General features: G+C 42.7%; 1 protein-coding gene across 6 annotated transcripts in view; it reads right to left on the bottom strand.

Moving 5' to 3' along the window:
• Positions 1-1,170: 1,170 nt before the first annotated feature.
• Positions 1,171-17,469, bottom strand: part of bcorl1 (BCL6 corepressor-like 1) — a 24,303-nt gene continuing 8,004 nt past the window's right edge. For 2 of the 6 annotated variants that reach the window (XM_086138156.1, XM_086138147.1), the window contains exons 2-12: positions 15,771-15,854; positions 13,297-15,684; positions 11,007-11,100; positions 10,352-10,822; positions 6,846-7,033; positions 5,608-5,868; positions 5,367-5,533; positions 4,602-4,747; positions 3,485-3,562; positions 2,814-2,985; positions 1,171-2,264 (exon numbers count right to left, since the gene is read on the bottom strand). In XM_086138156.1, the coding sequence (XP_085994282.1) occupies positions 1,901-2,264; positions 2,814-2,985; positions 3,485-3,562; positions 4,602-4,747; positions 5,367-5,533; positions 5,608-5,868; positions 6,846-7,033; positions 10,352-10,822; positions 11,007-11,100; positions 13,297-15,684; positions 15,771-15,776 (4,335 nt within the window). In that variant the 5' untranslated portion in view covers positions 15,777-15,854 and the 3' untranslated portion in view covers positions 1,171-1,900. The remainder of the gene's footprint in view (positions 2,265-2,813; positions 2,986-3,484; positions 3,563-4,601; positions 4,748-5,366; positions 5,534-5,607; positions 5,869-6,845; positions 7,034-10,351; positions 10,823-11,006; positions 11,101-13,296; positions 15,685-15,770; positions 15,855-17,469) is intronic. The other 4 variants (XM_086138189.1, XM_086138165.1, XM_086138174.1 and 1 more) reach the window with 3 other exon arrangements.

Genomic DNA, 17,469 nt, shown 5'->3' with positions numbered 1-17,469 from the left:
GCAAACAGATCAATTTCTCTTCAAATCATTTTCTACATCTGAAAAGTTGAAGAGCTGGCAATCTATGTGATGAATTTCATCATTGTGGCCTAACCCCTTCCTGGCTCAGCTGCTCATCAGGCAAGAGCGTCTGATTTGCAACATCTCACATGATGCAACCTCCAGCCTGGATGTAACCATCCTTTTTCTTTTTTCTTTTTAAATAACAAGAATGTACGTTTCCCATTTTGTGGAACCCGTTCTGCTGCTTTTTGATTGTCAATGGTCGTACATGTAATTATTGAAGTGGGATTAGTAAACACTGTGAAGGATTTAGTGGTTTGAAGTAAATTTCAGACACACGAAGGGAAGAAGGGGAGTTGGTGAAAAATATTTGTCATTGGCTCTCCCTAGTGGACAAAATGAAGAAAACATTTTGTTGCAGTTTTACATTTCCCCATTTTAATACTAAAGTAGCCTTTGTTCATTGGAAGGATTATTGTATTACAAGGAACGCAAGTATTTAATAGACTAGTTGTAACCAACTGCTTTTTATTTATATTTTTCTTTTTATTCAACGGGATATACGATATTTTTCTCAACACTAAACTCAGGCTAGAATCACAATTTTTTCTTCTAATCTGCCCCAAAAAGCAATGCTTGTAAGTCATAAATACATGATAAAGACATGTTAACGCTCTCCGATTCTCATTATTTCTGTTTGCAGTAATCTATTAATACCATTTACAGCTGTCCCCACTCATTCAAGTCCAAAAATTTTGCATTATCTTAAATGGGGATATTAATCTGTTGCAGTTTTTTTAACTGATTGTTTGTCAGAGTATATTAATAGTTTTCTAATGTTTATTTCCACTTTCCCTTTTTCATAGGCCTTATGGGTGTGCTGGAGCTGACTGGTACGCACACATTGAAGCCTACGAATGGATAGTTTAGCACCGAACATGCACGTTTATGGAATGTAGAAGGAAGTCAGAGTGCTCGGAGAAAGTCCACATAAGCACGGGCGGATATGCAACGTGTGAAATTCGAACTGTGAGACGGTCGTGCTAACCACTAGGTGACCATGATGCCACTTCAAATCATGAATACAGTATTTTCACTTTTTTTTTTTGTTCTTGTGGTTTGAAAGTTTTGTGACCCAACCCGGTAAACAAAACATAAATATAAAAGTATGATTTACAATCATGCTTTATTCTTCCTTTCTTATAAAATAATCAAATAAAAGTGTCTCGCAATCCACTTCTTTTTACCCCATTCAACTCAACGACACCATCTTTACATCTCTTAAATATCTTTTTTCTTTTTTTATTAAGTTTGTGATTCCAAACCAAAAATTCATTGATTGTCAACACAAAGAAAAATCTATTATAGCACCAGTACAATAAAACTGTACTTTTGCTCACTCAAATACTGTTCTGAAACCAGAGTCGGGGGCTGGGGGGGGGGGGGGGGGGGATAAAGGGATGCTAATAAGTACGTGAAGCACCGACCATACAAAGCAACTTTCCATACATACACAAGAGGTCAAATATATTAAGGAATATTAAATAAAGCACGCCAAAATGAGGTGTCAACAGATGCAAAGAACACGGCCGTGCGTGTCCGCTCCTGAAAAGTCCCAAAAATGTGATTCAGCGAGGGAACGTCGGGGGGTCTGTGTTGTTGCACCGTTGAGGTCCATCCATCACGAAGAAGATGCAGAAGAAGAGGGTAGAGTCAAGGTGTTGGCGAAAACGGAGGAGGTGGTGGTTGGGGGGAGGGGTCCAATGTTTGACTACAGTGCGGCGGTCTCGTCTCTGCGGACCACCCACTTCTCTTAAAACGCCTCGGATCAAGTCAAGTTAGGAACCTGAAAAGTGAGTGCTCGGACGGAGATGTTTGAGTTTTGTCAGATGCGGGGCTACCGATCTTGCGGTTTCTCCTCCTCATCCTCTTCATCGTCATCGTCATCTTGTAGGATGTGAATTGAGGATCCCAGCAGTCTCTGGAGCTCTGGAACACACCGCACCAAATCCACCAGCCCCTCATCCTTGTCGTCTTCCCCCTCCTCATCTTGGTGCTTCTCCTCCTCCTCCTCGTCTTCCTCTTCTTTGTCCTTGTTGGAGGAATCCAGAGGCAAGCCCACCTGACTGACCAAAACCTGCCGGCCGAGCTCAGCGCGAGGCAGGCTGGCCACCTCCAAGTGAGGGTGGCGGGCGCGAAAAATCCACGCAGAAATCTTCAGGCGCTTCAGCACGTCCGACAGCAGGAACCAGTTGCAAAAGCTGCAAGGAAGACATACGGAAAGTTTGGAAAAGGGGAGAGCTGATGCAGGAATGACTTTTTTTTTTTAAGTGAAAATATTTTTCTTCTCCTACACAGTGAACATAAATGGGCTACTCATCCCTGCTCACGTTCTGGGTTTTTGTGATTTAGTTTTCATTTGGAGATAAATCATTTAAAAACATTTTCCACCACTGATGTGACCAACAACCTGTACAGCGTGAGAGTAACACCATATTCAACCCATCCGCTTCCCATTCACACATGATACTTTGTAACGTACTGTAAGTCACATGACATGAGAAAAGGGAATGGTTAATTGCACCCAAATTGGACATTTTCACGTCAGCGTGGACTCACTTGTGTTGTCAACTATTTCGACATGAATGGGATGGTGCGTTGAGTTCTTTTGAGGGCTACCACTTTACTTTGTGACAATGTGTCATTTTTCCAGTGTCCCATTGAAAATATGAATAAAAGATTTGCAAATCTGTATGGTGGCAAGGGTTTGCTGACTCCCATTTAACAAGAAAGACGCTGTGTTAACTCACCCCTGCGTGACAGACACCTGTATGTGGTAGCAGGGCAAAAGGGGCTCAGAGGAGAACTCGAACACCAGGCTGTCTTTGTTGGATTCCCCGTCGGCATTTACGCTCTCGCCCTCCGCACACTCCTGGCCCTTCTCCGACAACAGGAAATCCCAGCAGGGCTCCTTGTCTGTCTCTGCGTCGGAGAGAAATGGCGATAAAAAATAAATATAAAGGCTGAGGCTTGAGTTGCAATTCATATACCGCGCGCGCGCGTGTGTGTGTGTGTGTATATATATATATATACACACACACACGCACATACATATATATATATAAAATAGCAGCGTTATGTTCAAACTGTGCATAATGTTACAATGGCGCTGGTGAATTTGAATGTTGGTCCTGGTGGTACTTAAAGAGCTAAGTGTTTAATTTGGGAGGTACTTGGTGGGGGAAAAAACACTCTTCAAGAATAGAAACAGAAAATTCAGGTTTATTTCCCACTGCTTTTGTTACACTAAAACAATCAAATTGTTTCAGCATTCCCCTCACATAATTGGTACTCCTACTGCATCAGGCTTCAACTCGTCTTCCTCTCTCCATGAGAACGACAGTCGGTGCCTCTCGTCCAACTTTTTCTAACCGCCAAGCAGGAGGGATTTCCTGTTTTCCAACATTGGTACTGAACTTACCAAACAAGGAGCTGCTGTAGAAGTCCCAGTGCAAGGTGGGATCCTGCTCACCGCGGCCCTCCAGGTCGGTGAAATACTCTGCAAGAACAAATGGTGGGAACAGTGTTGTCATGCCAACTGAAACCTGCCTGCAGACAAATGCTAACATGAGTGAGGTGGTATCTTAATTTCTGACAAATGTGATGAATTGTAAAATCGACTGCGGCCAGAGCAGAGATTCGAACGCCCAAACCTCGAGACTGTGAGGCAACCATGGAGATTAATTTACACTTATTTATAATAAGGTACACTACACAACTACATCTTCCCCCCAAATTCCAAAAATAAGGACACTCTGTTCACTGTTGACTATATTTGTGCATAGCTATCAATGTGAGTGTGAGTGATTGTTTGTCTCTGTGCAGCCTGCAATTTGTTGGCGACCTGTACAAGGTGCAACCCAACTGCAGCCTTCCTGACTGATGAGAAGATGGTGCATCATGATTTTATCATGCAATTCATTTCATTTAGCGGCTCCTATTACACATGGATTCATTAAAAATATATATATCACATTTTACAGATGTCTACTCATACTTGTAGTTGATGATGTGGTACAAAAGCCATGCATACATCATTCCCACAGGATATTCAACATCTCATGTTACACATTTATTTATGTCGATTGGCTTTTTGTTCTATTTTTGATGGGTGGTGCACGACGATATTTTTCTAATGCAAAATATGTGCTTGGCGCAATAAAAGTTAGGCAACGCTGCCTTCTCGAACCCACTACAGAGCCCAGCATAGACTGCCGATCGCGAATGAGGCAATCAATAAATTGATCATCAGCAATTTAGACACTTCATGATTGGAAGTCATCAAAGCACGTCTGAAAGGAATAATTGTCTTGTAAATTATGACGAGACGCAGCAGAACATAAATCAATATTTTAGTGGGTTTTAAAAAATTGTTTACGTGTAATGAAGTGACACCAATATCAGATTTTTCAGCTCATATATTATTGACCACCCTTTTAACAGCCTCCCATGAGCTTCTGCTCCTCGTGGTTGAATTCAAGCACCCTCAAAAAAGCTTAAACGTTACCAAGGTGAAGTCGAAGGCTGGTGGCGCTCACCCGTGAGGAAGGTCTTCATGGTGGTGCTGTGTGCCAGTTTGACCGGCGTGTGTCCCGAGTAGGTGGCCAGAGTCGGGTCTGCGCCGTGGTTCAGGAGCAGCCAAACGATGGGAAGATTGTCACTTGCCACCGCATCATGAAGTGGTCTGTGGGGGACAAAAACAACCAAAAATGAATACAATATTTTTTAAAATCCATCCGTTCGCCCATTCTGCGAGCCACTCATCCTCATGACGGTAGCGGGTGTTGCTGGAGCCTATCCCAATGTTATACAAAATTTTAAAATTGATTTTATATGTCTGATGATATACAGTAACGGAACAGGCAGGGACATCTTCGCGCTAGCTATAAGATGTAAAAACAGCACACCAAATTGCACTTGAAAAAAATCCGCAAAGGTGAACTGCAATATTGCGAGGGACTGCTGTACACCGCACACTCGCCTGCCTGTCTAAAGTCTCCGTGTACTTCTCCATCGCTACACATTGACAAAATCCACTAAAAACTTCCGAGTTGCATAAACTAATCTAAATATGTCCACATACCAGCGTACCGGCATTGGCAATGAAAAGGTGAACTTGTTCACCACAATAGTCGATTGTGTGATATGTTACTATTTTTTAGCACAGAGGCCAAAACCCTCTTCTTGATGAGCCTCCTCTTTAGTTTATAACAGTGAATGTAATGGTGTGCCAACGACGAACTGCGATATAGCAAGTGAAAACTGTCCAACTTCGTTTCTTTTGCCATGTACAGAAGCCTTACCGTGTTCCATCTTGAGCGCTGCAGTTAACATCGGCGCCATGTTTCAGCAACATCTGGACAATCTGAGTCCAGCCACGAGAGGACGCCTCGTGGAGGGCCGTGTAGCCTGCGTTGTCTCGCCGATTCACCTCCCTGATGTCCTTTTCTAGACAGTACTGCACCACTTCCTGATAAAACAACCCCGTCCCCCAAAAGGTCAAATTACTGTTGAATTTAATAGTAAATTTCATGTGATTTTTACCTGATAGCCCAAACGGGCAGCACGTTGCAGCAACGTTTCGCCAGCATTTTTATTGACAATCAGCCGCCGCACTTCTGGAGGGATCGGACGTTTGGGAGGAGACTCTAGGCTGCTGTTTTTTCCTGACAAGTTCTTTTTGCCGGCCGGAGATGACGGCACGTTCTTGAAGAGGGGCGCAGGGGTGCAGTTCTCTGTGGTTGAGTCCTCATCCAGAGCTGCGGGGATGGCGCGTTTGCCCAAGCTGCTGCGCTTTGTCTTCGTCTAAAACACAAGAGAATAGAGAGGAGCGAGCGATGACTCAAGTCAAATGGAACGCATTGTGATCTCGGTCAATAGGTAATCCGAACAAAGGACCAGAAGGATTAAAAAAAAAAAAAAAAAAAAAGACAAACGTTGCGCCACAGGGGGGCACTGTTGGCTTATATACAGTATTCGTCAAACAGCTGCATTTAAACATTAGAGAACCTGAAACATGACTTGAAATGTAACCTATCAACTATTAGTTGTAACGTAAGCTGATTTGCATAGAATCGACACACGAGAGTCAAAATCATATTTTTATCATCAAGTACATTAAAACGAGTTAAATGTCTCCGGCAGTCAGAGTCTCTCTACTATTACAAAAAACCACTATGACAAAAGAAACAAAATGATTATACATATTGTACTGAACAACTTGGAGAGAGAACCATGTACAGTACCATTGCATTGGTGAATTAGAAAAGAGACCAATCTAATTGTGTTTTATTGTCACAATGGGTCAGGTTCTTTTTTTCAGGACTGATTTCAACTACGCATTGGCTCAGACACAGGGCTGGCCGATAATGCCTAAAAATGAAATTATTAAAAATAAAATGTCAAACTTTAGAGTAGTGCGGTTTTACTGCAACATGACAGAGAGCACTGAGATCTCCTGGAAGAGTGGCAGCAGAAATAAGAGCAAGAAGAAGAGGCAGAGATGATCTCCAAGAAAGCTCCAGTGATAGTTGTTGTTACCACAGAGCACAAGAGAATACAGTTCTGTCGATACCTTGGAACTATGATGTTGCTGATCCATGTGCGTTATAGTAGCAGTTGTTTGAAGGTCTTGGGAATAACTAACATCACAAATGTGAGGCAAACGTGCTAACAACTGCTGTAGTGAGCTGCTGTTTTTGTTTGTTTAAAGGCAGTAAAAGGCAACTTCAGTGGCAGTTGACTTCAGAGGTCCAGTGCTAAAGAGAAGCAGAGCAGCTCACCTTTTGCTCCTCAATGTCACACAAGTGTTTGCTTTTGAATTTCCTCTTCCCAGAAGGCTTGTCGTTGGACTCGAGCGAAATGTCGCTAGCTTGGTAGCGGACCGAGCCCGAGCGTGTCAAGGAGGTTCTCCGTAATGGTGGTTCTGGACAGGAAGCGGCAGAACTTGGACACTGAGTCTTCTGGGAATCTGCAACAATCGGGTTGCATTTTGTTACCATTTAAAACACCCCTTTTGAGGAGAATTTTTTTCCAAGGCTCACTTTATAATTCTAACGCCAATCTAGATGCTGTGGGAATGAAAAAGTTGCCTATCACACCCCTTACCCTCTGAAAAAAAAAAAAAAAAACTAAAAAACGAAGTGATACAATAACCAAATTATACATTTTTGAGACAAAAGGTTGTAATATAAGAGAGGATGTTGATTTTTTTTCTAGGGAAAAAAAGTTGCAATCTTACATTTTTACAAGAATAAAGACATATTTTGTGAAAGTAAAAATTCAGAATCTTACAAACACTGATTTGGATTGGTTCGATTTTGTTACTATTTAAAATAGAGATTCACAAATTTTGGGGTCTGGGGACACCTTCAATTATTGAATTTTTTTTCCAAGGACCCCCTTAAAATCCTAATGCCACTTAAACATAGCAAACATTTGTACCCCTCATTGCGAAGGGAATTAAAAAGTTGACAAGTCCGAACGTGACTAAATTTTAACAAACCATATCTGAGACAGCACTTTTCTCCATATCTCAGCAATACGAAATGATTTCACGTTTCTCGCCAGACTGAAAAACAGATAATGATGCGCTAGCTGTTGCCCCTGTGAAGTTTCATTTCTAGTTGAAGCATAATATGATGTCGCTGAGCAAATTTGCTCAAGCAAATGACGAGTGCATTACAGTTCACTAGTGGACTTTCAAACAGCATCCTTAAACAGCGAAGGGTCATGGCGAGCCGCAGAGTTTGATCAGCCATGTGGCACCACAAATATTTTTGCACCTAAATTTGCAATGGTAGAGACCTCGGATCCATCGTGTGGTCGGCAACCACGTCAGCTCGGGTGTTCCTCGTGTCCTGGTGTGCCTGCTTCGGCACGCCAGCTGAGCTTACCTCTGACAGGGCCCCACAGCTCACATCAGAGCTCTGGATGGCCGTCGCTGAGAGTCTGGGGTGAAGATTCACCACACTACACAGCGTACCACCCCGAAAGGCAACGGGCTCTGACTGATAGTTCCTCGTTCTATGAAAGCCTATTGAACATTGCGTGTGTGTGTGTGTGTGTGTGTTTAAAAGACTTAAGTCCTCTATAATTATTTATGTCTTGTGACCTGTTGTAACTGTCATATGCTTGTGCAGGAGTTTTTTGCCTCACTCAAATTATCCTCAAATGAGGGTAGTTCGAGCGTGGGTTTTTTTTCTCCCCCTCTCTCTCCCTTGTTTCTTTCTGACTTTCGGGTTGAGTGAACGCTGGCGCGTTTTGGCTGCCGCTGCTCAACCCGTATTGTTTTGTGTTTTTTGTTATTGTAAAGTGTCCTTGGGTGTCTTGAAAGGCGCTTATAAATAAAATCTATTATTATTATTATTATTATTATAACAAATAAATTAATTAGAAGAGCTATGCATCAATTGATAGTTTACACCTTTTTTTTTGTTTCAACCTGAATTAGTTTTGGATCAAGTTGAATGCAAAAGGAGCACTGTAAATATTGTCCAATGTTTGTAGTCAAAATGTCATAGATTGGGAAATGTATCCGTTGGATTAAAAGAGAGCCGATATCTCAGCAGGAAAAAAAATGAATGAATGAATCTCTTCTTTCACTGTTCTCAGTTGTTGTGTGAGTTGGCCTTGAAAAAAAAACTAATATTTAAGTTTCTCTGGACCAATAAGAATAGAATTAAGGCCCTCTGACATTGCAAGGTACAAAAAACTGCAATAAGCTTTTCAGTCTCATGACAATTTGAGAAGTAAATTGCCTACTTTTCTTTTTCCCCACCTTAAGGATACATTACAAAATATGAGTTCATTCTGGATATGCTGAATCACCTGTCCAAAAAACCAAACAAACAAAAAAATTGTTTTCCAGCGGTCCCTTGTTTATCGCAGGAGTTACGTTCCAATAATAAACTGTAATCCGCAAAGCAGGAAACGTTTTTTTTTTTTTTTACAATTATACTATGTTTTAAGGCTGGAAACCTCAACGTTAACATTTTCTCACGTTTCTGTAAAAAGCAGCATGCAGAATTACACAGTAAAAAAATACAGAAGGTCAATTAAAAATGTGTCAAAATAATTTTAAAAACTAAACTGTTAAAAACAGCATGCAAAACTGCACTTGCAAAAAAGTCTGCGAAATAATGAACCCACAAAAGGTAAACCGCAATATCGTGAGGGACCACTGTATTTCATTCCCTGACCCAGATAGAATTAATAAGGAATCAGATCAATAAGCAGTACTAACTGTGAGATTGGAATCGCTGAATTCTAATCATTTCCCATTGCCGGTGCATTTATTTGTTAAATTAATTTAGTTTTTGGTTTTTTATCCTCTGGGAATTCAAATGCATTGATACATTTGTATGTATTCCTTATTAAAATATTGTATTCGATAATTTATTCATTTAACTATAAATGTAACTGTTTTACATTGACATCTTTACTGTCAATTAAATTAGTCAATAATTATCCATTATTATGTGAACCACTTATCCTCTAAAATTACATTACTTTAAAAGAATACAATTTTCCATGCTTTTAAACATTTGAGTTAATTAACTGTTACTCTTCCACAGCATTAATTGAAAGCACGAATTAAAAATAATTTATTATGTTCATAACAATGATTTTACACAATTCATTTTACATTTTTAAATTTGATTCTATTACTTGTTGTTAAATTGTAATCTAAATATTGTTCTCACGCCCACAAAACCCTTTTTTTCCCTTTTTTTTTTAAAAGGTCACCTAATCTAGGATAGCGCGTGATCTACATCTCTGGAAGTTGTTAGTGGTCAGCAGTCACTTGCAGTTAGTGAGGAGAGAAGATTCAGATGATTGAGATGCTGCAATGCAACGATGACATTGACAAAGAAAAGGAAGCTGGAGGGGCATTATTTTTAAAATGGTGCACGCAAGCTACAATGGGATGTTCCTGCACTTTACGCGCTAAGCGTGCATACCTGCCTTCCCGTGTAAGGCCTCCCCACTAGGTAGACAGCGATTTCCTTTTTTCTCGCTCTACTTGTCTGGTTTATTTTTCCAGTTTCGTTCATGTTACTGTAGGTTGAGTTGCGTATGCGTGTGCCTGCGTGTGTGCGCGCGTGCACTGGTCGATTGCATGAGGCTGGCTGCTTGAAAAGTAGATCTTGCATCAAAAAAGTTTGCGTTTAAAATTCGACAGAAAGCAAAATTCAAGGTTGATTTTACAAACGAGTTGAATGACCCTGTGGATTGATGAGGTGGCTGGTAACAAACATGCTCCTACCAAAGTAAACAATGAACATACCCGCTGTGATTCCGCTGTCTGACTCATCAAGGTGCTCTCCTTCTTCCAGTTTGTCCTTCTCAGTGATGTACTCCCCCGTCTGGTACTTTCTATTACGGCAGTGTCTCCTCCTTTTATGTGCTGGGGCATCGTCCTCCACGTCGCCCGCCTTGCCCTTGTCCCGGATGTCCCGCTCTGACAATCGGTTCGAGCGTGGCCTCCCTCTCGGACGGCGGGCCGGCATACGCGGAGGAGAGGAAGAAGGGGCCCTTTGAAGGGGTGGCGGTGGCGGTGGCGGTGGCGGTGGCGGCGGTGGCGGAGGCGGGGAAGGCGTCGCGAAGCCCCAGAGGTCCAACCTAGCCTCGTCGGCACGTCGCCGTCCTCTCCTCAACCTCGGGAAGGAGGCATCTTTAATGGCGGCCTCCTTAGTGGCTGCAGCGGACTTCAAGGCACGAGACTCTTCACCCTCGGGGCTGCTGTCACCATCTGTAACTGATTAAATCACATTTGAACGTTACTCTCCCACCAGGTCCCTTGTATACAGGTGCAGGTGACGCATAGGAAGCATTCAAATTTTCAGTTTATCAACCTGAAGGGTAAGAGTAGACATCTCAATAAGATGCTGTACAGACAAAAGCGCAATCGACGCAGACATTTTAAGGAACAAAGACGGTACCAGTTTTGTCAAGGGGTTTATCGTCTTTCCGAGTCTGCTCTTTACTCTGCGAGGAAAGTCTTTGCTCCAATTCTGATGTTTTTTGTTTCATCTGCTGAAGGAACCAGAGGATGGGATGAATGTTATTGTGGAACCAAATGACAACTTCATCAATTCAAGCACAAACGTAGACTACCCACAAAAGGTTTGGGCTTTTGGCTTTCGGGTAAAATTTCAGGATGAACCTCGAATGCACAATTACCATTACAGGTCAACTTCATTTGACCTTGAACTTTTGAATGCCCTTCTCCAACTGTCGAACGTCTCAGTACTTTTTTGCACAAGAGGCAAAATTCCAAAGATGTTCACTTTTATACCTTTCTGTTTCTTTTCCAATGTCTCTATCGCTACCTGCTGATGACACTTTTTGACAATCTAAATTTAGTGACTACTTCCATCTGCGAAAATCCAGTTTGAAGCCTCATTGCACCCAAATGTGAATTCTTGGCTGAAACAGAAAATGTTTATAAGATTAATTGATTTACATATGACCAGCAACTCACAATCATTTAATGATCTTTTCATTTCCAGTCACAATGTGAAACAATATGTAAATCTCGGGACAACAAAAATCTGCGTCATTTGAAAATTCGAATGAATATCAAACTGAAATGTAAAAGAAAATAATCTGAAGCTCTCCCTTTTAGTAAGTTAATGTCATGTTCAAACGTAAAATAATTTGAGGTAGATTTATTTAGTTTCTTTTTTTCAGACAAATGTTTTTTTTCCCTGTAAAAAGATACATCTTTTATCATGCTGACAGTTCAAGCTATCAACACTTCCACTCTCATAATATTAAGGTTGTAAAATATAGCAAACAAGGATGTATAGTGGACCGCCGCAAGTTGCGGGGATAGGGACCGGCTCGGCACCCAAATAGCGAAAATCCGCATAAAACTGATAGATATATAGTATTTTTCAAGCAATTCTTCAAAAAAATTATGATTAACCCCCATTCCCCAAAATAAAATAAATATGAAAAATATTGGAAAAAAATTTTGCAAATAGATGTATGTGTCTGCGCAAGTATGCGGGGGGTCTACTTTACATCATTTTTATAACAGGTGCCATGCATAGAAAAAAAAATTTAAGTCAAGAATTAACCAAGACTAAGTTGTTAAAATGCACAATATGTAACAAAAACACATCCTAGTTAGGAGGGTATTTGTAGCTGATAAAATTCATGGAATGAGTGTGGGAAGCGATGAAAAATATGAACCATGACAGCAGGTCAGAGTAACATCACAAAGGACCTGGCAAACTGTGAACCCAGAAAATATGTACACTGACAAACTTACGTCCAAATTGGCAGAATCATAGAAAAATACATTCTAAATATGAATATTTGGTTGTGAAAAAAAATGGCCTTACTCATTTTAAAGCTTTTGAAGGGGGTTTGTCAACTACAAATTTGAGGAATGTTGACCGAACCGAGTCTTATAGAGAGTGTACTTGATCCTTCCAGACATTTCAATGTAGGACACCTATTCTACATCATCGTTCGTGGTGGATAAGATGAAAAACGCAAACGCAGTGAAACACAGAAAACGGCGCTTCCGTCGTCACTCAAAACACAAAATCATGTGCTCATGGAGTGACGACTGTTGAGAGGCATTCAGTGGCGGTTACAACACAGACCAGCCAGCTCGCTGGTTCAGTCCTAGCGATGGGCTCGCTTGCACGGCCGCAGGAAAGGCCGTCCTTGGCGGCCAGGCAGCCTTCTCTCCCCAGGCCAATGGCCGACTTCTGCGCCCACCTCCGCTTATCGTGCTAACAACAGGCTGCGACACAGTCCCAGCATTTCGAACTGGCCAGCAGAGTGCCTGCTTTAAAGGTTTTTGCTAATGTCACCACAACATCCTCTTCCAGGAGTGTTGTTTCGGTGACAAAAGACTTTCAGACCAAAACGCATTTTTGGCCCAAAAATTTTTGGTGCATCCCTACTCACTATCAATTGTTATGTGTCATCTTGGTCTCATGATGTCAAAGACTTGAAACACCAATTCTAATTGAACCGGGAAATGTATTTCTCGATTCATTAAAAATACACCTGTTGTGTTTTTTTGGGCCATCCAACTTCCTTTAAAAGAGCAGCAAGTTATGCAAATCGTACTGAAACGTTGAAGAATTGGATAAAGATTATGGGTGCATTTTAGATTCAGAATGAAAGTTCGCCCGAAAGCCAAACATTAGCTCCTTTTGTGAGTAGCGTAGTATAATGTGAACAACCCCAAACATAAAGATACTTCACCTTCTTTTGGGAAGCAGGTGTGATGTATTTTTCTTTCTCTCGCGCCGTCTTCTTTGCAGACTCCTTTGAGGGTTTCTTAGGACTAACTTTCTTCTGCTTAACAGCTTTGGTTAGCGACTCCACTTTGGTTCCATTTGTTTTTTTCTCGTCTCCTGTAACCGGGGACCGGCCTGACAGAATGGAGGCGACTAAACCTCCCCTATTTTCATCTGGGGGATCGTCGGACTCTTTGCCGTCTTTCTTCAGCACCTCCCCCTCCAGCACCTGGGCCAATTTACTCTCCAACCTGTTACCATTTGTTGATGCGTTGCTTCTGAGGCTATGAGACTGTCCAAAGGGCTTAGAAAACCCGTGCTTGTGTTCTCCCTGATGGCTGCGAATCTCTGCATTATTCTCAGAGGTCTCTGTTGGTTTCAACCTTTCCAGCCTCTTTCTGGATGGAGGCCACTTTTCCGGGGACCAGTATGCTGGGGATTCATATGGAGAGACCTGTTTGGGTGGGGTGTCTTTGAGAAGAGTCAGAACATTGTCCTTTCTTGACACAGCGTTCGTGTCACTTGCCTCTGCAGTTGTTTCAAAGTCTTGCTGCTTCACAATGGATGCGAGGTTAGAGAGCGGAGACGGTTTCTCCCACGTTTCTTCCGCAGGAATGGATGGACTCTGAAACCTGGAACTTTCAACATTTCCTTTGGGTGTTGAGGAACCTTGTGAAATTTTTCTTTGAGCTGAGGATGCTTGGTGTGGAGGATGTGAGGACTGTTGCCAAGCCGAGTAAGGACCCACTCTTTTGCCAGGCCTCGGATGCGCATTGGTGGCGCTTGACAGGGCCGTCATGAGGGCCCCTTTAGCGGAACAGTTCTTGGTGATGGCTGTGCTTGTGTTTTTAACTTGCTTGACAACCTGGGCGTGCTTCAGTGAGGGGAGCCTCTTTCCTCTCGAGGTCACTTGTTCTCCTTGGTCAATTATCGAAATAAACTCCTGCTGAGCAAAACTTTGGAATTCGTCTGCAAAAGTCCCTTTTCCGCCTTTGCCTCGAAGCGTAGAGGCCAGTATGGGACTAGCTACACCTACGTATGTTCCAGGGATATTTTTAGTGGACTCTTGCGAGGATCGCGAGGATCCCTTGCTCCATGCCGGCTTAAGCTCAGAGACCTGGCGATTCTGTGGCCGGATCGATTGCTTTTGATGAGATCCATTTCTGTGTGTAATGGGCAAAATGGGGTATTGCCCAGCTGCGCCATACGTTGTAGTCCTCTTCGAGTTCGGAAAGTCCATTTTATTTGACTTGCTCTTTTGGGGCTCCTTTGTTGAATGTGGAGGGTCATTTGTGCATTTTGGACGTTTTGATTTAGCTGACAAATCCAGGGGTACGTCCCTTTGCTCCAGCGAGCAGGCCACTCTTTGCTCTTCTGTTTTCAGAGCGCCTATGGCGATCTTGTCTAAGCTAAGGCTCTTTTCCACGTGGTTCAGAAGTCTACTCTGAGAGGCGATGGTGGCTAGTGCAGAGCCGCAACAAATGGCAGCAGTGGGCGACAATGTGTAGTGGGTAGGTGCCGTGGAGTTCAGCGACGGGTGCTGCAGTGGGAGAGCGATCGCCGGCGAAGTCACCACCGAGGCCGGGGACTTACGTTCCCCGACGGATTTGGCATTCTTGCTGGACGAATGATTCGCTTTAAGTTTCGAGGCTTTTTTCTCGGAAGTGGTAATCCGGTTCATGGAGAAGGGATAGTGATAGGTCCGCATGAGGGGCGTCTCTGCTACACCTGAGGTTTGAGGTTGAATGTCTTTTGGAAACTGGCTGGAAGTGGCTTCTCTGAGGGCGGCGATCTGCCCCAATGCTGGTGGGAGAGTTATTTTACAAAGGGGGGAGGAGAAATCGGCGGAAGGCAGGAAGGCAACTGGCTGGGCTGGTTTGAACAAGGAACACTGGAAACCAGGTGGAGCAGATGGTGTTTGCGTATGTGATTTCTTGCTGTGACAGGGATTGGCTGAGTCCTCCCGGCTGACTTTTATGCCACTCGACCGCTGAAGAGCGGGGAAGGCCCCTGCGCCGTCGGCCTTGATTTTAGCGGCCTCTACCACTCTTTTGTCTGTCTCCTTCTCAGCGCTGGCGGGGGCTGAGCTTGACATTGGTTCATTGTTGAGCTGCCGGGGTGGAGAAGACTCCGGGCTGTGGTTGCAATTACTGGTGTCCGGGCAGGCTCTCGCTGTCTTGCAGTCTGATGTCGGAGTGGTCTTGTTTTGCTGACCGAGGGTAACATCGCCTCGAAACTCAAGGGGCAGCGTTTGGGGAGGATTTCCCACCATGCTCATCGACGCTTTATTTGGAGCACTGATCTCTCTGCTCACCGTGCCGCCATCCCCTACATTCATTAGTGAAGAATCCACCTAGGTAATAAAGAATAGAGTTCAAGAAACCATTTTAATAAACTACTCCCATTCAGTAATCCAACTGTAATAAAAACAACGATTACCTGCATAGGTGTTTCTTTAACACAACATGCCTCAAAGGGGAGCTGAGTCAATCTGATGAGTTTTTCTTGAAATACAATGATAGGCTGCAAAGACAAAACCAACTAATGACCATATATACTTTGGACAATGTTTGATTCAGAATGAGAAAACCTCCGAGATTAGATTGAGTCTGAAGCCAAAAATGATACGATCTCCGGACAGCAAAGAAATCTTTCGATGTAGAAAAGAGAAAACTACTCTCTCCTTTATCCACATTTTGTTGGTGTCGTTGCACACGAAAAGGGAATTCCTGTGGTGTTCCATCCTTGTATAAATTGAAATTACATGTTTAAAGGTCCGGTTTCAAAAGTTTGTTGTTTACATATCATGGCGGGGTCTTACTGAAACCATCTCGACTGATAAAAGACGATAATGTCTCTTTTTTTCCTCCTCATACTAACAGACAAATTGACTCCACACCATGATTCAGAATTAGGGCAGGGCTGCATGTAATTGATTGCACGCTTTAAAAACAAGCGGTTGGGGGGGGGGGGGGGGGTCCAGGTATGTTTCTGCGCCCTATTAAAAGGTGACTAGCAGGTAGCCTCAAGGTTCTCTGAACTGATGAAGCCTTGCATGTAAAGTGAACAGATTTGTGCAAATTGTCATGATGTTAAGCAGGATTGCAAATTGCAAGCAAGCACGTTCGAACACTGACTTACAACTGGGGTCCCGCGACACAGTATAAGCTGTGGGAGATCACCTGATGTACAGGTGTGTTATTTATTTACTACAAATAATATTTGGTCAACGGTCTACATCAGCAACATATTGCAACAGAACAATTAAATAAAATGATTTTGCATATAAAGTTTGGAGGCGGTCATCTCGGGCTAATTTTGAGCCACCCCCGGCTCAAGAAGGTCTTTACAGCGTTGTACTAGCTGGATGTCATTTTTTAACTTCAAATTGCAGTCTTACATCGCAGTGATGGGGTGGTGATGTACCAAAAACAGATGGAAGTCTCCCCTAAAACCGTGAAAGAAGAGACACAATTTTGTCATATGATCCTATGGATTTCCATAGAGGTAAATCTTGTTTCTTTTGCAAACAAGCACATCTTGATTTCTCAGGGAATTAAATGAGCGCTATGCCTTGTTTGGGGATTTTTCCAGAGATGTCTCGAAAAACAGGCCACAACATTTCATTGTGAGGTGGCGATGAGTTCTTTCATAAAAGCAATACAATGAAGAAGAACAAAATATTCATGTGCAAACAAGCACACAACGCCACTGAAAGTGTTTGTTTGAGCCATGTTAATGACCAGAATGTTACAACCTCTACCTCAATCTGAGCCAGGAAAACTCCTGAATTCTCTTACACTTGAGGGAACAAGGGACATAATTAACCCATGTATCCACTTTTTGTGACATTTTTCTTTAGTGGTGTGTTGTAAGATTTAGTCTAATGTAAGATGTGTGCCTTGACTCAATAAAGGTTGGAAAACACTGCATTGGAAGACACGTAAAAAAGAGCACCAAAAGTAAGCAAACAGCAAGTACAGAAAAAGGGGCGGTTGAATTATAAGACACCATCTTCAACGGACGGTGCATTCGTGGCTTAGTTGTCCTCTCTCTATGTGGGCCAACACATGCACACACTGAGCGGTGCAGTTTTTTGCGAATGCAGCGCGCAGCCTACTTTCGGCTTTCACTGTCC

The sequence above is a fragment of the Hippocampus guttulatus genome, chromosome 2, assembly GCF_054856545.1.
Source record: "Hippocampus guttulatus isolate MCC_2025c chromosome 2, RoL_Hgut_1.0, whole genome shotgun sequence".
Lineage (NCBI taxonomy): Eukaryota > Metazoa > Chordata > Actinopteri > Syngnathiformes > Syngnathidae > Hippocampus > Hippocampus guttulatus.
Note: the sequence above shows the minus strand (reverse complement) of the source record. Positions and strands in the feature narration are given on the sequence as shown.